General features: G+C 47.7%; 1 protein-coding gene and 1 pseudogene across 1 annotated transcript in view; both read right to left on the minus strand.

Annotated features, from left to right (window-relative positions):
- ANKDD1A (ankyrin repeat and death domain containing 1A) overlaps positions 1–23,709 on the minus strand; it is a 44,988-nt gene that overhangs the window by 11,697 nt on the left and 9,582 nt on the right. Inside the window, exons 6-11 of the mRNA XM_087856567.1 lie at positions 23,458–23,556; positions 18,489–18,593; positions 17,671–17,769; positions 13,314–13,412; positions 12,850–12,948; positions 10,754–10,852 (exon numbers count right to left, since the gene is read on the minus strand). Coding sequence (XP_087712693.1) covers positions 10,754–10,852; positions 12,850–12,948; positions 13,314–13,412; positions 17,671–17,769; positions 18,489–18,593; positions 23,458–23,556 — 600 coding nt within the window. The remainder of the gene's footprint in view (positions 1–10,753; positions 10,853–12,849; positions 12,949–13,313; positions 13,413–17,670; positions 17,770–18,488; positions 18,594–23,457; positions 23,557–23,709) is intronic.
- On the minus strand, positions 746–10,717 carry LOC123800792 (perilipin-2 pseudogene; annotated as a pseudogene).

Raw genomic sequence — 23,709 nt, forward strand, 5'->3', positions numbered from 1 at the left:
GAGGAAGGCTGAAACCCTGGCGTTTCTGCATCCTCAAGGTGGGTGGGCGCCTGAAAGACCCAAGTTTGAGACCTTGCTATCCCAGGAACTCACTACGTGACTGTGGGCAAGTCATTTCCTTTCTCTGCTACTCTTCATCTAACAAGTGGTGTTTCCTAAGGTCCCCTCTAGCGACACTTAAAAATTCTCTAATATCTCATTGAATCCACACACGAACCTAGGAAACGTGTATAGGGATGGTGTTATTAGTATTTTCATCTTACAAACAGGAACACTGGGTTCAGAAGACGTAAGTGACTTGCCCCAGAACTAACAGGAATCTTGTGTTATTGGGACTTTCTCCCCTGAGCACCTAGGTAGGTGCCCGATTACTGTTCATGCATGAAAAGAATGAATGAGGGTCAGCCAGGACCTGAACAGTGACCTCACAAGACCAACACATACCCAAGGCCTTGTGCAAGCCTGGAAGACACCTTTGTCAATGGTCCCCTGTGCCCGCCCCCCTCCTGGCCACATAACAAAGTGGAGATAATGCCACATCATCTTCTCACTTGGTGATATAGTGACACACACATAGGGAATAGTACAAAGCCAATAAAATCGAAAAACACTCTCATATTGAGTATAAAGATTACAGAACACACACAATGACAAAAATGTCTACGACCAACGTCTATTGTAGTTTAGGCCAGAAAGTTTAAAAAATAAATAAATAAAAAGGTTTATTGATATTGGAAAAGAAGATTTAAACTTCTTGTAGATTTATTTGTAGACAATGTGATTATATATCTAGACAGGTTAAAAAAATTAGTACCCCCCCAAAAAAACCCAGTAAAATTAATTCAAAGTCATATAGAAGATAAAACCCACATCAATAGCATTCCTGTTTTGAATGCCTACAAGAAATGACATATTTTTAAAAAGATATCCTCTTCATGACAGCCAAAAATATAAAGTATGAAGAGTAGAATTGTTAATGGACATATCGAAGGCAAACTAAAAGCCATATAACATCACTGAGGGATGGAAAAGAAGACAAAGAAATGGCGAGAGTTCATGCTCCCAGTGAAACAGTATTATAAAGATGACCATTTTCTCTTATATTATTTACAAGTTTAATGTAATCCCAAACCCAAACTTCAATAAATGCCAAAAAGGATTCTAAAACACAACTAGAAAAAAAATTTTTTAAACCCAGGTAAAACTACCCTAAGAATTTCAACAGTGTCCTGGGATCATTGTCGGACGACGGTGAAGCCAGGATCCGGCCAGGGAAAGGTGTGCTGTGCCAGTGAACGGGCGGAGACGGAAACCGGCTCAAAAGCACGACTCAGGTGAGCCAGGAAACTTGTCAGAGCTCTGAGGACCGGCTTTCCAGGAAGCAGCAGGCTATGGAGGTAAAATAAGCGAATGCGTTGGATCTAGCCTCGGTCGTCCTGGAAACTCGTCTGGGGGCATGTGGTCAGAAAGGGGAGCGGAAAGAGAGCAAGTGTGGCTTTAGTTGTTTTACATTTTATTTATAAAAACCAAAAGAACCAAAAAGTACACAAGGTATCCAGTGAAAAGCCTTCTTCCACCATCACCCATCTGCTCATACCCCCACTTCTAAATCCCACTGGGGATCTTTTTTCTTTTTTTCTTAAGATTTTATTTGTTTATTTATCAGAGAGAGAATGAGCAGGGGGAGCCACAGGCAGAGGGAGAAGCAGGCCCCCTGCTAAGCAGGGGGGGCAGATGTGGGACTCCATCCCAGGACCCTGAGATCAGGACCTGAGCCAAAGGCAGACACTTAACCGACGGAGCCACCGAGGCGTCCCCCCACTGGTAATCTTGATCATTGCTATTATGTGTATCCTTCCAGAGATGTTTGACTTTTTTTTTAAAGAAGAACCTTAAAGTTTTGTTTTGAGATAATTATAGACTCACATGCAGTTAAAAAATAATGCAGAGAGCTCTGGTGTATCCTTTACCCACTTCCCTCCAGTGGTAACAACTTACAAAACCCTGGTACAGGGGCTCCTGGGTGCCTCAGTCGGTGAAGAGGCCAGCTCTTGGTTTCAGTTCAGGTCATGATTTCAGGGGCCTGGGATCGAGCCCCAAGTTGGGCTCCATGCTCAGGGTGGAGTCTGTTTCTCTCTCTCCCTTTCCCTCTGTCCCTCTCCCTCGCTCACTTGCCCTCTCTCTCTAATAAAATAAATAAGTAAATCTTAAACCAAAAAAACCCTGGTACAATATCCCAAGCAGGATAATGACTCTGATAACATCCACGATCTTATTCCGAGCCGCCCAGCTTCATGTGTCATCATTTGTACACGTGTGTGTTTAGTTCCATGCCATTTTATCACATGTGTGTGCTCGTGTATCAAGATACAGGACGGTTCCCTCAGGAGGGTCCCTTGTGCTGTTCTTTCGTAACTCCCTCCTCTGCCCCATGTCCCCATCCCTAACCCCCAGCAAACACTAATCTGTTTTCCGTCTCTATTGTGTCATTTTGAGAATGTTATATAAGCAGAACCATACAATATATAACTTTACAGACTGGCTTTTTTCACTCAACCTAACTCCCTTGAGATTCACCCAAGTGGTTGCACACACCAGTGGCGGCTTCTCATTGCTGAGTTGTGGGATTTGGACGTACCACAGTTTCTCTGACCGTTCACGTTTCGAAGGACATCTGGGTTGTTTCCGAGTTTGGCCTGTTATGAATAAAGGTGCTATGAAGGGGCACCTGGGTGGCTCAGTCGTTAAGCATCTGCCTTCAGCTCAGGGTGTGATCCCAGCGTTCTGGGATCGAGCCCCACACTGGGCTCCCTGCTCCGCTGGGAGTCTGCTTCTTCCTCTCCCACTCCCCCTGCTTGTGTTCCCTCTCTCGCTGGCTGTCTCTCTCTCTCTCTGTCAAATAAATAAATAAATAAAATCTTTAAAAAAAAAAAGGTGCTATGAAAATTCACGTACAGGTTTTTGTGTGAACGGATGTTTCCACTTTTCTGGGGAGAAAGGCCAAGCGTGCAATTGCTGGGTCACAGGGTAATTACATGCTTAGTTTTATGAATAACTCCGAAGCTGTTTTCCAGAGCGGTTGTACCATTTTACATTCTCACCAGCAACGTAAGAGTGATCCAGTTTCTCCACATCCTTGCCAACATTTGGTGTCGTCACTATTTTTTATTTTCATCATTCTGATAGGTGTGTAGTGATATCTCTTCGTGGTTTTCACTTGCGCTGCCCTAAGGGCTCGTGATGCTGAGCGTCTTTTCATACGCTTCTCTGCCGTCTGTATATTCTCTTCAGTGAAATGTCCATGCAGGTGGTTTGTCCATTTTCTAATTTTTTTTTTTACTGTAGAGCTTTGAGGTGGTTTTTTATCTATTCTGCAGTGAATTTTTTTGAATTCATAGGGCGCATTTCTTCACGAAAAAATTTTTAGAAAAAGTTGTACAGACATGCTTTGTGAGACAAACCAGTGAGATGCAGCCTGCCCAGAGCAGACGGGAGCAGACACCAGCCCACACCAGAGCCCACATAACGGTGCTTTTATTCAGTACAAACAAACAGCAACAGTGATAACAGCATGAGACCATAAATGCACGGGAACTTTCTGGGAGTCCCGGCTAGGCTCTGACCAATCCATCATTGTTTTCTTGCCTCCAGGTAAACAACTGAACGCTTCTACTAATGCCAAAATTTCAAAGCTCTTAATCCAGCTAGAAATGACTACAACTGAGGACCTTTTCTCTAGCTCGCTGCTTCCTCAGTTCCGAGCTGTCTAGCAGGTTAGTTTCAACATCCCAGAAAGTCTCCTCCGGCTGGCTGCTCCCCGTTCTGGGGACAAGGACAACTTTAACCTGTTCTGCGCTCAGGCTGCTGGGCCTCCTGACTGCTCGTGCCCCCCTGTGCACCTTGGTCCTGAGCGTTCTGAGACTCAGTCAGCTGCAGGTAAAAGGGGCCTACCAGCCGCTGAGAGGCGTGTAGTTAACAAGATAAGCCATCATATCATCTAAAGACTCCTTCATTTTCTGCAGCTGCCCCTTGCGGGAAGTGAGGAGGCCGTCAGACACTTCCTTGAAGGAGGCAGCATGGTGGAACCCTGAGTCGATGGCACCCAAGGGACTGGCCTGATCTTGGAGGTTCTGTGGTAACCCTGGGATACTGGACGGCAGGGTGTGGCACGTGGTCTGGAGTTGCTGAGTCAGGTTGTGGGCAATCGCAAGAGGACGGGACTCAAAGTGCCAGCACAGTGGGATTCTTCTGTACCATCATGGCCAACGCTTCTCTTCCACTCCACCTGGGAGAGAGAGAACTTATCCTGAGCACATTGACTTTTCCAGTTGGCACTATGCACATTCTTCCTGGCAAATTCGATCAGATTAACAGTGGGATGGAGCTGAGAAATGGTCTCTTGGCTTTTTTGCTTGGCTTCTTTCACCCCGCTGAGAGCTTGCTGGTAGACACGTGAGCGGAGCTTGGTAGACAGGGATCCCAGTCTAATGTAATAACTTGGCTTCTGAACCGTATCAAACCCTTCTACTTTTTTTGCTTCTTTTTCTAGTTCTTTCTCCGTGAGTGGGAGGTACTGACCCACCAGCAGCTCTGATTTGGTGAGCGCATTTTCTCCTCCGCTGATCACCAGCTGCATCATCTGACCTCCCAAGACTGTGTTAGTGCTGCCATTGACCACAGTCTTGGTCTTCTCCACACTGCCAGTCACCGCTCCTTTGGTCTTGTCCATTACTCCAGTGATGGCGCCGGCCATGGAATCCTTGGCCCCGGTCACAGTAGTTGTCACAGCATCTTTTGCCCTGGTCATATCACCTCTGCCATTGGTAACAACCTGGTTTGTTGGCTGGTTCGTTGGCTGATTCAGAAAAGGCAGTTTCTCCCCAATCCTCAATCCTCCTCAATCCTGTCTAGCCCCTTACAAGCATAGGTATTGGCAACCGCAACGTGTGGCTCTAGCTTCTGGGTGATGGGCAGAGCACTGGTCACAGCCACAGAAGAGATGGCGTGCACACTGTTCTCTGCCATCTTGCACACAGACTTCAAGAGTAGATTTAGTTTGTAAGAAACCGTGCAACTGTCTTCCGCAGTGGCTGTACCATTTTGCATTCCCAGCGTAATGAACACGAGTTCCTGCTGCTCCACAGCCTCATCAGTATTCGGTGCTGTCAGTGTTTCGGCTTTCGGCCATTCTAGTACTTGTGTACAGCACGGGGTTCTTACGGAGCACTTCTTTACTTTCTGCAACTGCAAGACACTCCGGATTCCTCCTATATATTTCCCACCCCAGTCCTAGAAGCAGTCATTTCTCCAAGAGCCCTGGTACCTTTTGGTGGAGAAAGTGCATCTTATTTTTTTCACGTAACTACAGTATTGAGATCTATTCATAGAAGTGTATTTGTTTAAAAACTTCCCCAATTTGGAACTCTCTTGCATTGTTGGTGGGAAGGCAAACTGGTGCAGCCACTGTGGAAAACTGTATGGAGGTTCCTTAAAAAGTTAAAACTAGAACTACCCTACAACCCAGCAATCGCGCTACTCGGTATTTACCCAAAGTATACAAAACACTAATTCAAAGGGATACATGCACCCTGATGTTTATAGCAGCATTTTCTACAATAGCCAAATTATGGAAGCAGCCCGTGTCCATCAATTGATGAATGGATAAAGATGTGATGATGTGCTATATATATATAGATAGATAGATAGATAGATGAATGAAATCTCGTCTCTGCAATGACGTGGATGGAGCTAGAGAACATTAAGCGAAATAAGCCCATCAGAGAAAGACAAATACCATATGATTCCTAGAAGTAGATTTGCTTGGTCAGAGGGCCCATGCATTTGCACTTTGTTATACACATTGTGAAAATTGCTCTGTTGTATGGATTGTACCAGTTTATACTGGCTCTGGTAACATATGATGATGCCTACTTCCCCACAGCTTTGCCAACACGTTTGACAAAACTTTGGGATTTGTACAAATCTGATGAGTGAAGAATCATATGTCCAGGTCGCATCAATTCACATTTCTTTTAAGAGTCATCTGTATTTCTTTTCTATCAAATGTCTGTTCGTACCCTTTGGCCATCTTTCTCTTGGGTTATTTTTTACGTTGTAATAATTTGCACAAACTCTTATATATGAGAAAGACTCAGTCCTTTATCTTTGGATCTAGTTTGTCATTTACCTTTTGACTTGGCTTATAGTCTCTTTTGCCAGGCAAAATGTTTTTATTTTTTATATAATCGAGTTTATCAGTCTTTTATGGTATGTGGATTTAGGACAATTCTCCCACCCCACTTTTCTCTTTCAGAGTGTTCTTAGCTATTTTGAACTTCAATTGTTTAAGGGGGAAAAAAAAAGATAAATAGGGACACCTGGCTGGCTCAGACAGTAGAGCATGCGAATCTTGATCTTAGAGTCGTGAGTTCGAGCCCCACATTGGGTGTAGAGCTCACTTTAAAAAAGATAAATAGATAAAAAAAAAACCTGTTTTTATTACACGTATGAGCCACATCTTGCAGCAATCTGAAAGGACAAAGGAGGGCAGGGCATCCCTAAAAGAGAGACAGGAACGTGCCCCATGCTGTAGGCATTGGCTCAGAGTATTGGCTCCACTGCTTCACATCAGTGGGAGGGGGCATCCATACCAGAGGCAGCCAAAGACACCCAGCCAGCAGAGCACTGGTACCTCCTCGACCAGCAGAGAGGGATAGCTGAAGTTGGTGAGGGTTTAGCTGGTATTCATTCATTCAGTGAGTATGTATTCAGTGTCCACTGTGTGCAAAGTACTGTTCTAGGCCCTGAGGATCCAGCAGTGGACTGTTAGAACAGACAGAGCCTCCATCATCAGCAACAGCATCAGCAAAGAGTTTGCATTCTATTGGGGAAAACTGACAATAAACACAAGAAACAACTTAACCTACCAGTTGTGCCAAATGCTAAGAAGAAAGCAAATCCCATCAGGGGTAGGAAGTTATCAGAGATGAGGGAACAGATGGGAGTGTCTCCTCGTTGAGAAGAGTGAACAGAGGACGCCCCTGATGAAGAGATATTAGGGATGGGGGCTGTGTGATTGAATCAGCCCGCAACTGGGGCAGGAAAAGCACGAAGCCCCTACAGGAACAGTCCATTAAATTTAATTTAAGTAAACACTTATATAAGATATGTCACAAAAGGGAGTCTTATTCAATAAGAGATGTTGAGATAACTAGTTAGTAATTTTGGAGGGAAAAATACACATTGATCCCTATTTGATACCACAGATATTTAAAATCTGATTTTTAAAAGTTGGCTTTTAAAAAATCAATTTATGGAGCGGTGCTTGTCTGGCTCAGGCAGAAGAGCGTGCAACTCTTGATCTTGGGGTTGTGAGTTCAAGCCCCATATGGGGTGTAGAGATGACTTAAAAATAAAGAAAGAAATGATAGATAAGTAAATAAGATAAATCTTTAAAAATCAGCTTATGAAAAAATTAGAAGAGAACAAATTATTTTGAAGCTATGAGCAAGGAGATTCATTTTCCAGGCATAGAAGCAATATAAGAAAAAGCAAAGGAAAAAAATCATCAGATTTGGCTTGTTAGGACCTTCACTCTTTAGGTCTGTGTCTTTTGACACAGTTACTACCAGCAGATTCCTTTTCATTATTTAGAAAGTGTAAATATAACAAGTAAACATAGTATAAATAAATCAACAGGGGCAAACCTAGCCCAGATGAAATGGAAAACAGCTTACAGCAAGAAATCTGTGCTGTCAACATTGGAGGCAGAAGGCTGATCCATATTACATACAGAGTCCATGCAAACTAATTTAAAAATCAAATTAGATCCCTATATGTAAATGGGCAAATTCACTACAAATGGAAAAATGTTCACTTTCAACAATAATTAAAAGGGTGTAAATGGAGACAATGAGGGATGTTTGAGTATTTATTTTTTAAAGTTTATTTTATTGCATAATCCCTACACCCAGCGTGGGGCTCAAACTCACGACCCTGAGATCGAGTTCCAGGCTCTTCCGACTGAGCCAGCCAGGTGCCCCCGGGGCCTTTATTAATTGGGAGACAATGTAAAACCTAATAAGCACTTCGGGTGAGAGGACCAGGAAACTCGCAGCCCGGACGCTGCTAGCGGTTCTACAGACGGGCACGAGACTTTTAGGAAGTGGTTCGGCTTACACAGCAAGAGCTAGAAAGAGGCTCACAGTATTTGACCTCAAATTCGCTATTTCTGAGAATCTTTCCAAAAAAAAGAAAAGCAGTCGTACGCATGCAGCCGTGCTACCTGTATTGGCAGGTCAACCTGACGCTCCAGCACAGCTGAGGAGGCTAATAAGTCATGGTGCCTCTGTTTATCAGACCACATGTCGCCGTCGGTAGCTGTGCGGCACCACGGAAATGCTCCCGTTATCTGGACGCAAAATTATATATGTAGAATAGTTCTATACCGAAGTAAGCAACTTTTTAAAAAAATACTGAGAGTAAAGAAAGAATATCTGTGCCAGGATAGGAGAAATACGGATGATCCTGTTTTCCAAACTTCCTTTTATGTTTTATTCCTTTAAAAATGTTTTAAGTTCAACTTTGTTGGTGGGTTTAAATTATTATTTGACTATACACAGAGATATATCATGTTGCTATAGAAGATCAAATATTAAAATCATTTTAATATCTCCAATTAGTTTATACTCCTACAGTGATTAATCTAAATCTTACACTGATTTTTTAATTTAATTTTATTTTTCGTCACGATAAGCGTACTCTTTAATCCCCATCACCTATTTCACCCAGCCCTCTACCCAGCTCCCCGCCGGTAACCATCAGTTGGTTCTCTAGAGCTAAGAGTCTGCTTCTGGCTTACCTCTCTCTCTCTTTTTTTTTCTTTGCTCATTTGTTTTGGCTCATAAATTCCACATATGACTGAGATCATATGGTATTTGTCTTTCTCTGACTGATTTCATTAGCATTATACATTCTAGCTCCATCCATGTTGTTGCAAATGGCAAGATATGGCTGAATAATATTCCATTAAATATATACACCACATCTTCTTTATCCATTTATCTGTCAGTGGACGCTTGGGCTGCTTTCACAGTTTGGCTATTATAAATAATGCTTCAATAAACATTAGTGTTTTTGTATTTTTCAGGTAAATACCCAGTAGTGCAATTACCAGATCATAGGGTACTTCTATTTTTAATTTTTTGAGGGCCCTCCATGCTGTTTCCAGAGTGGCTGCACCAGTTTGCATTCCCACCAACAGTGCACAGGGGTTCCTTTTTCTCCACATCCTCACCAACACTTGTTCCTTATGGTTTTGACGTTAGCCATTCTGACAGAATCATTTAATTATAAAAGTCATAGAAAATGTTAATACCTAATACTGATGAAAGGTCACTCATAAATTACTGGGGGCTATGGGATCTGACCTTTCTGGAAAGGATTTAACAACTTACAGGAAGAACCACAGAAATGTTTTTACCACCTGACCCAGAAATCCTGTTTGGAGAAGTCATATATAATGCAAAAGAAATACAAAGTTACAAGCCCTAATGATGTTCATAAGTCATTATTTATCCTGGCAAAGTCAGAAACAACTTCAATACTCAATAGTTGAGGAACTGTTAAGTGTGATGTACTCAACCGAACCACATCTGGCATCAAAAATGGTTGTTAGAAAAGCTAGCAACAGTTGATCCCTTTGCTGGATAGTCTCCACTGGACTCAAATCAAAATTCTGATGTCTAGGGGCGCCTGGGTGGCTCAGTCGGTTAAGCGTCTGCCTTCGGCTCAGGTCATGATCCCAGCGTCCTAGGATCGAGCCCCACATCAAGCTCCCTGCTCAGTGGGGAGCCTGCTTCTCCCTCTCCTGCCCCCCAGCTTGTGCTCTCTCTCTGTCAGATGAATGAATAAAACCTAAAAAAAAAAAAACAAAACCAAAAACAACAACAAAAAATTCTGATGTCTTGATGGTTAAAAACAAAAAAGCATCCCCCTTTCCAGAATGCTGCCTTAGCCCGGATTCTTTCTAGCTGGAGGTGCTGCTACACATATGAAGACAACTGGAAGGCCATAAAGAAAAGTCATTGCTTTACTAGGGTGCTGGGATTAGGGATGCCTTTTTTCTCTATATTCCGATGAACTGTGCTATATTGTTCTTACGATAATTTTAAAATACAGTGCTTATTTAAGAAACGACCTCTTAAACAAACAAACAAAAACAAATGACCTCTTTCCATGCTAAACAACAGAGAGCTCCTCATTTACATAACGGGAATAAAAACAGCACCTACAGATAAAGAAACAAAGGCCCAGGGAGGTCAAAGCAACTTGCCCAAGGTCACTCAGTTTGTGAACAGGAGTGCCAGGCCTCAAAGCCAGGTTGTCCAACAAAGTCCGTGTCTTAACCACAAGGATATACTGTCACCTGTGAATGTACCACACCATGTAACAAGAAACTGAGCAACCAAGAGGCTGGATCTGTAATACAAAAGACGTCACTAAGTCCCAATGGATACATGAGTGGAGAACACGAGCCAATAATTCCTTTGGGAGGAAATGCGGCTTGTTTGCTAAGCCTGTTCTAGCTAGAAGCTTATGTGACCCTCCCTCACGCTAGCTTCCAGGTCCCCCAGCCCTGGCCCTCATTCCAACCCCAGGGGCCCAAAGCACCCGTCTCTCCCTGCTGTGCTTCATCAGAGAGGTCGTGGAGACTGCAGTGGGGACCCCCTTCAACCCAGGCCCCCACACTTACATGATCAGCCACGTTGGTGTAGCCTCCTGCATGGATGAGGGGCCGGGCCACGTCCTCAGAACCACCGAGGACTGCGTAGTGGAGGCAGCTCTGTTTTTTCTAGAGGGAAACGGGCATGATTGGGATCCGTTATTCCATTACGCCCAGGACTATTACCCCCTCGAACCCTGAGGCTGGAGAAATCGATGCCTTGGCCAGGCCTGGTGTCTAGTAAAAGGAGTTCACTGTGGTCCTGGCTTTTCCTTGTCTCCTGTCGCAAACTCCAGAACATACATCAAAGCCTGCACAATTCCTAGGCTAGTAAAGACACGCAAAGTATACTCTGAGGTTTTCAAGGAGGGGAGGGGAGCAAATAAGACTTGCCAGCACAGAGCAAACCCCACCTGGCACACACTGCCCCGCCGCAGCTGGTCGCAGCACGTCTGGGCACGAGCCGGGCAGCGCCAGGGCAAGGCTGCATTCTGATGGGCCTTCTAAGTGCCCACCTTCCCTCTGAGCCCACCCCCGGCCAAACAACAATCTCACATGAGATACCCCCCCACTCTACCAGGCAGACCCCTCTAGGTGACCAGCTGTCCCAGACTGCCCAGACTGCTCCCCAGGACTTTCAGTTTTAACACCAGCACAGTATGGGGCAAACTGGGATGAATGAGCTGGTCACCCTCCCAAAGCCCTGTCTGAACTGCGTGCACAGGGTGAGTGGGAACCAGTCGGCCTCCCAACGGGAAATGTCATCACTTTGGGTTAGCCCCCAGTTCAGAGACCCTGCGAGGGCTGGGGGCGTCCAGATAGAATGTGCCCTCTGCCAGAAAGCTCAAGCCAAGACGAGAGCACAAGGCCCAGTGCAGTGGACAGCTCCAGCCCTGCCAAGGACCACCAGCTGGACACGACCTCCCCAGTCCCTAAACTCCTGTGCTGTTACTGCTGGGGAGGTGGCCTTGACATTTCACTTCTTGTGCCCTCTCCCAGTTCTGAGCACTGTGCTGGCGCAGGAAAAGGGCTGCTGCCCAAAGAGCAACCCCGGGCAGATGGAAGGACATAGTTGGGGGCCCTGAGGCAGCTACTTTCACCCTCTGGGCCTTGGTGTCATCCCGACACCCTGGGGCAGCAAGGTGTACCTGCTAGGGAAGTTCTGCAAATGCAGTGTTTTGTGACTTCTCAAGTATTATTCACATTTAAAGGGGGTTAACATTGATATTATTATTGAATTTACATTTGCCATTTTGCTACTTATTTTCTATATGTCTCCTGTCTTTTTTGTTCTTCTGTTTCTCCTTGATTGCCTTCTTTTGTGTTAAATAGTTTTAGCATACTATTTTAATTTCTGGGCTTTTCAACTATTTTTGCTATTATATTTTATTATTATCGCTTTATTGTTGAAATTAGGAACAGAGAATTCCAGACCCTGAAGCCATTCAATCAGCCAAGAAAGATTATTTGTCGTTGACCTAAAAGTAAAAAGCAAAACAAAACAAAAAACGCCAACTCGCTACCTAAGTCCACAACGCCCCTTTCCAGGACACAGAATTTCCAACGGCTGACCTAAGGAGTCAGTAGTGAGAGAGAGGAGGCCTGTCCCAGGCTCCAGCACAGGCAAGGTAAACCTTCCAGGCCAGGAGCTCTGCAGCCCGGGGATTAGGCTTTTCAGACTCAGCTTTGCTTTTTGCCAGCTTGTGACCCGCAAAAGTCACTGCATCTCTCTACGCTTCCGTTTCTTCATCGGTAAAAGAGGGGAAATTTTTCTGAAGTAATTGTTATGAAGGGGACTCGTGAGCTACCGAGTACCCCGCGATAAGAAGACACCAACAGGTGTTCCCAGTCGCTCCCAGGCACTGGGAGGGGTATTTACTCCTCACAGCAATGTTAAAACGTGACTACACAGCATCCCCGCTTTATACTTGGGAAGTGAGGCTCAGAGGATTTAAGCGACTTGCCGTCGGTCACAGAGCCCAGCAGTGGGGAAGGCAAGACCAGACCCCGGGTCTGCGGCCTCAGGGCCCCTATTCACACGCGTTCAGGAATCCCTGAACCGTTGACACGGCTAGGGTAAGGGTCAGTAGCCGGGCAGACATCCGTCCCCAGCGAGGGCTGACTACCTGGGTGAGGGCATTCACACAGCTCCCCGCCTCAAGGAGCAGCTGCACACAGTCGGGGTGCACGCCTTCAGCCGCCGCGTGCAGGGCAGTCAGACCTTCCTGAGGATGGCAGGGAGGCTGAGGCCAGGCCCTGAGATGCGAGGGACCCCTTGCGCTATGCTCCAGAGCTCTAGGCGCTCTCCACGGCCGTGCTGCTGAGGACAATAACCCGGGTCGTTATTTGTGGTTCCTGGAACCCCATAGCCGATTTTCTCACGTTGAGGAGCCGATTCGCTCCCGCCTCCACATCCCTGCTCATGTTCTCCCCCTCCAAGCTGCCTCACCCCCTGCTCTCTGTCTATTCCTTCTTACTCCAGAAAGCCTCTACCAGCGGAAAATCCGGCTGCACCTCGGGCCGTCCGTTCCTTGAAAGCAGGGAGCGAGCGAGCATCACGCATCTCGGCATCCTCTGGGCCGTGACTCACCACGTTCCGCTCCTCCAGGTCCCGCCTGATGTCCACGAGCCGCTGCAGCACAGCCAGGTGTCCCCGGGTGGCAGCCAGGTGAAGGGCTGTGTTCCCCTCCTGCAGGCAGAAGGGCTCCCGAGGGACCGGTAGAATCATAGACCCTTGAAAGCCCTGGGGACCTGCTGGAAACGCCCCTCATTGTACAGACATGGAAGCTAAGGTCCAGAGAGGGGAAGTGACACATCTAGGGTCACAGAGCGAGTCGATGAAAAACAGCCCCCGAACGCTGGGCCAGGGTCTCCCTGACCCTGAGGAGTGTGCCCCAAACTACAACCAGTCCTGGTCTTTCCTTACACTTGAAGGCAGACACAATACTCGGGGGAAAAAATCCCTACTTTCCATGTCCCCGTCTAAAGCCAGTCCCGCCTTGAGCCATCCTGGATCCACCCCCTCCCCCTGCTCAAGGCCACAGCTCCAAGGACTCTCCTCAGCACTCAGGTTGTGCCCAGGCAGCCAGTTCAAGATGGTAGCTTCTCATTGAATAGCGTGGCCATGCTGACCACACTACCTAAAACTGCAACTCCAGGGGTGCCTGGGTGCCTCAGTCGGTTAAGCGTCTGCCTTTGGCTCGGGTCATGATCTCGGGGTCCTGGGATCAAGCCCTGCTCAGCGGGGAGTCTGCTTCTCCCTCTCCCTCTGCCCCCTGCTTGTGCTCTCACTCACACGCATGCTCGCTCTCTCTCTCAATTAATAAAATCTTTTAAAAAAATAGAATAGAATAAAATAAAATAACATATAATAAAATGAAACTCCCACCCCCTGTTCTCCTGATCCACTGATCTTGCTGGACTTTTCTTTCCCTTTTCCCCCAGAGCACTGATAACCCAACACAGTATAATTTGCTTGTATACTATGCTTATTGTTTATAGTCTGACTCTTCCTGCGAGAACATAAACACCTCAGCGCAGGGATTTCTGTACTTTGTTCTCCAATGTTCCCCCAAGTGCCTAGAACAGGGCCTGGGGCACAAGGCAGACATTCAATAAAATATTTGTTCAATGATAAGTACTGTGACAGAGAGATTGTCACGTGTCTCCTAGACCTTGAGAGCCGCAGGGCTGGTAGTTGTCTCACACTTGAGAAGTCTAAAGGTGACACGACACAGCCAAGAGAGGTGGTTCCACGGGGTGTGGCAAAGGGCACACTGTTCTTTGTATCAGAAGTGGGTCTTGCCGGGGCGCCTGGGTGGCACAGCGGTTAAGTGTCTGCCTTCGGCTCAGGGCGTGATCCTGGCGTTCCGGGATCGAGCCCCACATCAGGCTCCTCCGCTGGGAGCCTGCTTCTTCCTCTCCCACTCCTCCTGCTTGTGTTCCCTCTCTCGCTGGCTGTCTCTATCTCTGTCGAATAAATAAATAAAATCTTTAAAAAAAAAAGATTTTATTTATTTATTTGACAGAGACAGAGAGAGAGGGAACACAAGCAAGGGGAGTGTGAGAGGGAGAAGCAGGCTTCCTGCCTAGCAGGGAGCCTGATGCGGGGCTCCATCCCAGGACCCTGGGATCATGACCTGAGCCGATGGCAGACGCTTAACGGCTGAGCCACCCAGGTGCCCCTAAGCATCTTGACTCTTCACTTCAAGCTCAGGTCAAGATCTCAGGGTCATGAGATGGAGCCCCGCGTCATGTTCCATGCTCGGCGGGGAGTCTGCTTCTCCCTCTCCCTCTGCCCCCCCCCAAGAATAAATAAATCTTTTTTAAAAAGGGAGGGAATCTTTCTGCATAGGACAAGTGGATGGTGAAGGGGCCCCAGCAAAGAGGAGGAGAGCGGGAAGGGACCAGCCAGAGAAGTACATCCCGCAGGAAGAACCACACGTGGAGAACCAGAGCAGGGGCCCCTGAGGGAACCCACAAAGGCATCAGAAGGGACAAGCCAGCCTCAGCCATTCATCATGCCCAGCAGGGCTCTGGGACAGGTCTAGCTACACCAGTCATGGGGCTCTAGCTCAAGGTCTGTTCCTCTGCCCTGGCCTGTTTCTGCACCTTCCTGAGCCAGGAATCAAGACATGCACATTAGACCAGAACTCTTAGGGCCCAGTGAGGGGGGGAACATACACCAGTGCCAAAGTGGTACCTAAAGCAGCTACAGACGCACCTCCCCTCATGGTAACTCCACACACACCTGCAACAGCTATATCCTATGCGGTCGAGGATGAAACATTTAAATTTCTTCTCTGATCATTACCATGTTGTATTAAAAGTTAAGTTGAAAAAAATTCCCTCAATGACCACAAAATATCCCCTCAACAGCTTTGTTCGCTTCCCCCCCACTCTCGGTACTTGTGCGCACAGCTGCCTAGCTCCTGCCGGCTTGGCCAGGGTGTGAAGTCTGTGTTCAAGGAGACACAAAGGAAGTGGTGAACCATGCGGGGCCAATACGTGCCCCCAGGTAGCAGGGCTGTGGAGACAGGGGCAGGGTTTTGTTTTCCTTCTGGGTTATAAATATCCACATCTTGCTCTTTTTTCTTTTTTTTTAAGATTTTATTTGACACAGAGAGGAGAGAGAGAGCGAGCGCAAAAGCGGGGGGAGCAGCAGAAAGAGGGAGAGGGAGAAGCAGGCTGTGGGGTCCTAGCAGGAGTCAGACCTTTAACGGCACAAAGCCTTGAAAGGCATATAACTATGCCTCCTGCCCAAATGAAATTCAAAATGAAAACACATTTCACCTGAAAATACAAAACTTAACAGGGCATGCAATATTTTTTAAAGATTTTATTTATTTATCTGGGGAAGAGAGAACGAGCGAGTAAGAGAGAGCACAAGCAGGGTGAAGGGCAGAGGGAGAAGTAGACTCCCCGCTGAACAGGGAGCCCGACATGGGACTCGATCCCAGGACTCTGGGATCATGACCTGAGCTGAAGGCAGACATTTAACCGACTGGGCCACACAGGTGCCCCAATTTTTTAAAAAAGATTTTTTATTTATTCATTTGGGAGAGGAAGCGAGAGCATAAGCAGGCAGGAGGTGGAGGGAGGTGGCGAAGCAGACTCCCCACTGAGCAGGGAGCCTGAGACGGAGCTAGATCTCTGCACCTCAGGATCACCACCCAGCTGAAGGCAGACGCTTAACCGACGGAGCCACCCAGGCGCCAACAGGGGCATGCAATTTTAAAAGCTTCTGTCTAGAATTTCTGATGGCAGATTCTGGGTAAGCTCATCAAAGCGGGGCTTTGCTTGTTTCCCAGTTTTGGTGCTCCTGCCCTCCTGGCACCCTGAATACAATCATGTTTTTACCTCCGAGGTAGAGGCATCCTGGTGGGGGCTGTCCTCCAGCCTACCTAGTCCAGAGCATGACCGGCTCAGCCCGTTTCCGGAATGAAGGAAAGCAGCCCGATCTGATCCTCAGGGCCAAAAGGATGAGTGTGGACAGCTGGATTCGGTGCAAACACCAAGGGCTTCGTGCCCAGGAAGGAGCTTGAAGAGAGGGAGCAGCCCAGGGCTGGACATCGGGTTGCTGGTTCCAAACCCAGTTCAACCTTTGTCTTGCTGTGTGACCTTGGCTAAAGCATCCCCCTCTCTGGACCTATAATCTACAAAATGAGAAGGTTGAACTGGTCCTCAATGAAGGACACTTCCAGTTCCAAGGCCCTGTGGTGCATTTGCCTGTCACTAGCTTATAAACAGAACTCCTCTATCCTGGCCAAGCACATTAATCAGAAGATTAATAATGGAGTTTGTCCCTTTATTGGAAGCATTGTTTAGAATTTGCTGAAACATACTTGCCTAATGATCCACAGTGATAGGAGTCCTTTTCAGGGTGGTCCCCTCAGGCCCAGCCCTCCCCTCCCCTCAGATTGGTGGTGAAATCCTGCTTGGAGCTGTCCACCCTGAACCAACTGCTCCCTCCTCCGGGCTCTCATCCTATTTTTGTCATGACCATAGTAGATGACTAAATGATGAAGAAAGTTAATAACCAGCAGGTGCATGGCTACCACACCCCTAGCTCTTCCCCTCCCCCCCAACAACAGACAGCCCCAAGGGCATCACAATCCTGCTCAAACCCACACCAGGCAGCACCACCAGCCAACAGATTGGCCATCCCGGCTCCCCACATCTGATCACAGCTTTCTACTGCGGTGGCAGCCCGGCTTTCTTGAGTGAAAAACTGTGTCTTGGATATCTTTGGGCTCCTCACGCACAGCGCGGGACGGGCCCATAGCGTGTGCTCGCCAAATGCCTGATGAACATCAGACCCTCTCTGGTCCTTGAGCCGCCTGCCCCTCCAGAGTGCTGGAGTCAGAAGCGGGCACAGGTCAGCTGCTAGCGCCCACCCTGGTCAGGAGCCCAGAGCTTGGACCTCCCCTGGGACCCCGTTACAGTACCTTGTCTTTCACACTGTGGTCACAGCCAGAGCCCACGAGGAAGTCCAGAGCTTCCAGCTGCCCGTGCTCAGCAGCCCGGTGGAAGGCCGTCCTTCCCAGCTGACCAGAGAGGGGAAGAGAGTGACCCTTCTGTACCATGTGGGAGGCACGCCCCCGCTGCCCATCTAGTCAATCTCTCAGGGCTTGCAGGGGCCTCTCCTGCCCCGGCAACTCTCTCCACCTCTCGCTCGACACACCTTACCTGGAAAGCCCAGACCCAAATTTCCCACAAGATCCACTGGGTGGGGTCCCTCCCCCACTGAAATCCTTCCGTGGCTCCCTGCTGCCTACTGAGTAAAGGACAGATTTCTGAGGCGTGAGGTCAGTGGAGATTTCCATGAGGAGCTCCCAACAAGCCCCTGGCTCTCACTCCCAGAATTCCAGTCCATCTGAACTCACATGCAAAGGGCCCTTTTCCACCTCTAAAGCTCTAACAATGCTCTCCTCTCTACTTACAAAACCTCCCTGCTTTCCAATCTTACCAACAAAATCCAGTTCACACACTAAATGTCACCTCCTCCGGGAAGCAGAAAGCAGTGGCTCCCGTCTCCAACCTATCTAGTTAGTCCTCATCAGAGCCTCTCTGAGGGAACTGACCGTTTTCCTCCTGTGTCCCGCTCATTTGTGCCCTAACTTCCCTTCCAGACCAGCAGTTCCCTGAGGTGGAGTCTAGTCTGCACTACCCATACCTCAAAGGATGTACTCAAGAAATGGGCAGGAGTGGCCCCAGGAGCCCCAAACTCAATGGGAAGGACAAGCAGCCTCAAGGCCATTCTCACCTTGTCAGCACGGTCCAAGAGCACATCTCCCAGGTCCTCCATTACGAACGCCAGCACCGGCACGTGACCTTTTTGGACTGCACAGTGCAGTAAGGTCAGGCCATCCTGGAAAAAGGTGGTAGACCACAGTGGTCCCTGCAGTCTACGAAGAGGGGCTCTTCTCACATCCTGGTTGTCTCCCAAAGGGTGAGTGTTTGCAACCCAGAACACAGCTTTCCCATGGAAACAGCACAGTATATAAATGGGGATGGACCCCTGGGTCACCCACAGGTGCCCACTCAGCCTCACAGGGCCTGGTGGGAGTCAGGATGCCAGAGTCCAAATCCCAGCTCCAGCATCGATCAGCAATGCAGTGTGGTCTTGACCAAGTTATCTGTACCTCGATGAGCCTCCATTTTCTCCTAGGTCAAATCAGGATAACCTCTGACTGCCTCAGTGGGTGGCTGAGGGGGTTGGACAGCGTCACCTAGAGGAAGTCTTTTTATACGCTGAAAAATAACTCGGGGTGTGAGGTGCGGTTGTGTAGCACTAACAGTCCCCAGAATACCCCCCACACGACAGTATTACAAGGTTACAACATCTGCTTGCTCTGATTCAGCCCCAAATGAGAAACGAGGACACTAAGTGCCCAGGATCTCTCTCTAGGAGATCACCTCCTAACATTCCGGGGAGGGCTGAGAGCTGATGGGGTCTGCAGGAGGTGCAAAAAAAAGGAGAAAATAGACCCCACAGTGGAGTCACTTGTGCTAAGGCCCACCCACGTCACCAGACCGAGACTTAATACCTAACCTAACTGCAGCTTCAGCCTCTCCCAGATAAGTAATCTTCACCAGTCAGGCTGGTATTTCCTGGTCCACACTAGGGAGGGAATCCACCTGACAGACCCCCTACCGGTCTCCAAAGGAAGGTGATCTTACCTAAAACAATCCACTCTTTGCTAGAGTAACTTCGTTGCCCCACTTCCTTTTGCCTATAGAAGTCTCATTTTGTACAGCTCCCCAGAGCTCCTTTCTATTTGCTAGATGGGATGCCGCCCAATTCATGAATCATTGAATAAAGCCAATTAGATTCTTAAATTTACTCACTTGAATTTTGTTCTTTAACAGAGGGGGGTGGCTAGGGTGGGAAGAGGCCTAGGCAGGGAGAAGGTCTCTTGGCCCCAGAAGCAATATTTAAGTGAGGCACGTTTGCAAATCCTACGGTTATAGCCCAGAGCTTCTACCAAGGCCTTGCAATATAGCTCCCGTGTTTGGAGCACTGTTTTTCAAATAGGTTGCAACCACCAATGGGTCATAAAAATCAATATATTGAATGATGTTGTACATCTTGACAGCAGTTCGGATTACACAGGAGTAAAATTTATGAAATCTCAGTGAATATAAACTTACGATTTGTGTATTTCATTTTAGGTAAAGAAATTGAATTCTAGTTAATGCTATGCATGCTGAAGTATTTAGAGGGAAGTATAGCGATGTCTGTAATTTATCTTGAAATGCTTCCAAAATTTATAAGGAACTTTAAAAGCTCATCAATGATATATTAAACAACCCAATTAAAAAATCATTTGGACAACAAAGAAGATATATGGACGGCAAATAAGCATGTAAAAAGATACCTAACATCATTAGTCATTATTGAAATGCAAATTAAAACCACAAAGAGTTTCTAACAGTAGAGTATGGAAAGGGGAAAAATGCTAACATTCCAGTGGAGAAACCTGGCCAACACCACTTTAACCATGTGATCCAGTGTGAAATTATGGTTTATAATAAGAAATCAAGTGTGAAATTATGGTTTATAATAAGAAATATGTATTTGGTCTCCGTCCTGTTTCCGGCACAAAGCTCCTAAACCCTTGGAATTTTCTAAGTGCATGGAGTGATTAAGGTGTCTATTGTTATGTTAATTTGGTGACGGGGGAAGCCCAAGGTAACCTGAAGATGGGGGCTGGTTGCCTGGGAAACCAACTTGATTGGAGGGTTAGAACTTTCAGTCCCACCCCCTGACCTCCACGGAGGGGAGAGAGGCTGGAGGTTGAGTCAATCACCAATGATCAAGGATTTAATCTATCCTGTCTACGAAATGAAGCCTCCATAAAAATACCAAAGGAACAGGGTTGGGAGAACTTGCAGGTGGGTGAACAAGAATGCATCCACGTGCCGGGTCCCACACTCCACAAGGACAGGAGTTCCTTTGTTTGGGACCTCACCTTATGTGTCTCTTCATCTGGCTATTGATTTGTGTCCTTTAATATCCTTTGGAATAAATTTGTGATCCAGTGAGTAAACTGGTTTCCTGAGTTCTGTGAGCCCCTCTAGCAAATGAACCAAACCTAAGGAGGAGGTCATGGGAACCTCTGATTTATAGCCAGTCTGTCAGCAGCCCAGGTAATAGCCTGGACATGGGGTTGGCTTCTGAAATGGGGGTGCTCTTGTGAGCCCGTAACCAGTGGAATCTGATGCTATCTTCAGGCAGATAGTGTTGGAATTGAGTTAAATTTGTGGGATACCCAGTCAGTGTCCATGGAGAATTGAACTAACTGCTTGTGGTACGGAAAAAACACACACATTGGAATTGGTGTCAGAATTGGATCAAGGTGACATCACCAGTGATAGGCCATATTGGGTATTGATAAAGTTAACTCTTATATCCAGACCTACAAAATAGAGGCTGCCCCAGTGACCTGGCCCAGGTCACAAATCTAAACTAATTCGGGGGTGCCTGGGTAGCTCAGTCAGTTAAGCATCTTCCTTCCGCTCAGGCCATGATCTCAGGCTCCTGGGCTCTAGTCCTGCTTCCAGCCCCTTGCTCAGCAGGGGGTCTGCTTCTCCCTCTCCCTCTGCCCCTCCCCCCTGCTCGTGTTCTCTCTTTCTCTCAAATACATATATATAAAAACACACATATATAAATAAACCTACCTCGGCCTGCACTTACAGGAAACCTAACATTCACCAATGACAACCTAGCATACACTCAGCTGTACTAACTCCTCTTACCCTAGAAAGCAGGACCCGCTGGCCTTACAAGGAAATCCCCCTAGCAGCCAGTCCTGCCGTTTCTGTGTTGCTGCTCTTGGGGCTCTACAAAATCCGCTCTTGCCCAAAATCCCTCCGGACGAGTGTTCAACTGCTTTGAAGGGCTGTAGTCCGTCGATCCGGGAAAGGTTTTCTTTCAAATAAAGGACATCAAACTCACTGCAACACTGTTTGCATTTTGGGGGCACCTGGCTGGCTCCTTGGCAGAACGCGTGACTCTTGATCTTGGGGCCATGAGTTCGAGCCCCACGTTGGGCACAGAGTTTACTTACTTACTTAATTAAATTGTTTTCGCTTTGTCATTGCACGGTGTCCTGTGCCCCCTGATAGGAGGCAGGGAAGGGCACCTAACCTCTGGTTTTCTTTCCCAAATTCCATAACCCCAATCTAACCATGAAAAAACATCAGACATACCCAAATTCAAGGACATTCTACAAAATACCTGAGCAGGACTCTTCAAATGTGTCAAGGTCATGAAAAACAAGGAAAGACTGAGAAACTGTCACAAGATTGGAGGAGACTAAGGAGACAAGATGACTAAATACTTCATAGGATATTAACGGGAAAATTGCTGAAATTTTCATACAGCCTACAGTTTAGTAAAACTCTAGATATCACCAGTGCCTGGCTAAGTAGAGCCAGGTAAACAGCAGGGAAAAGGAAAGCTCCAGGGCCAAATGGACTGAGGCCCAGCCATGGCCAGGCTCAAGGCTCCACTGCAAGTGGGCTGAATACCTCTAGGGAGGACCCTGAACAAGGGATAGAAAGGTAGTGGCAGGGACTGCTTGCAAAGATGGCCACAACTATTCCTCCCACCCCTGGAAACACCCAAAGCAACAGGATTGTGCTACTCTCCTCATCTAGGGAGGGGAATATTCTCCAACCCCTGAAGCCAGGCTGGCAAGGTAATGGGCTTCGAGCAATATAATACGGCACAAGTGGTATCATGTGACTTCCCAGCCGAGGCCTCAAGAGACCATGCCACTTCCACTCTTGCATTCTTTCATCCTTGGAAAAAATATGCTCAATTTTTAAGTAGAAGTTAAAGAAAACAGAAATGTCCTTTTATTCCCCCACCTTGAATTCTAAGGACAGAGATTGAGAACTCTGGCTGACAGCATCTGGTCCAGAAATGTTTGCATTTTCATAAGGGCCACTGACCCCCAAAAAGGTAAGACACCAGTGCAGAGATCCCTGGCACTCTGACTCGCTGGGGCCTCCTCCCTCATACCACAGAGCAGCCCAGTGAGCTGCGAGGGAGTGCCAGGCTCCCTAAGTGCCAGGCACGGAGCCAGATGCTTTATACACAGCACGGAGCTGCTCCCTCAGCTCAGAGGCGAGTACTAGCATCCCCATTTTCCAAGGTGAAAACTGAGGCTCAGGACGCTTAAGTAATTTGCCCAGGGTCCCAGGGTTTGGTAACCAGAACTTTGCTCCTTCCACCCCACCCCACCCCACCGCACCGCACCGCACCGCACCACACCGGAGGCAGGGCCAAGCAGGAGGTGGGAGAGGCCCAGTCTCTCTCTCATTACATCTTCTAACCACCGTCTGAGGATGTTACTTTGATGCCTCTCGTGTGAATAAGGAGGCTGCCCAGAGGGCTAGCCACTGTCCCAACATGACAGAGCGATAAAGGGTCAGGGGCCCTAGAAGAAAGAGGCTTTTAATGCTGACAGGAGAGGCACCCCAGCACTTCTTCCAGCCTCAGTGGAAACAGCAAGCATTCCAACTTCACAGGGCTGGGCTCAGCTGGGGCTTCTGGAGGGTTCTCAGAAGGCAGGGCAAGCTGGGATGGCAGAGCCACGTGGGAAGTAGGAGGGGGCAGAGATGGGGGTACATGGCAGAGGTGGGGGCAGACCAGTGCAGCAGGGGCAGGGGAACAGAGGGGGCAGGGACTCAGGGAGCAAAGGGGCTGCCAGCTGAGACCTTACCTTATTCTCACAGTGGATCTTGGCCCCAGAGCTGACCAGGATCTGGAGAATCCGTAAGTGGCCGAACCAGGCAGACAGGAGAAGCGCGTTCATTCCAAACTGGGGGAGAGGACACGGGGAGGAGGTGAGATGAATGTGAGCAGGCATGGCTGTGACACCTGGGCCCATGTCTGCACCAAAAATCATACACCCATAAGGGACCAGAAGTGCCACCCAGGCCAGGGAGCACAAAGCTTAAGGAATGTAAAAACC

Source organism: Ursus americanus, chromosome 28 (genome assembly GCF_024610735.1).
Source record: "Ursus americanus isolate L20-20 chromosome 28, mUrsAme1.1.p, whole genome shotgun sequence".
Classification (NCBI taxonomy): domain Eukaryota; kingdom Metazoa; phylum Chordata; class Mammalia; order Carnivora; family Ursidae; genus Ursus; species Ursus americanus.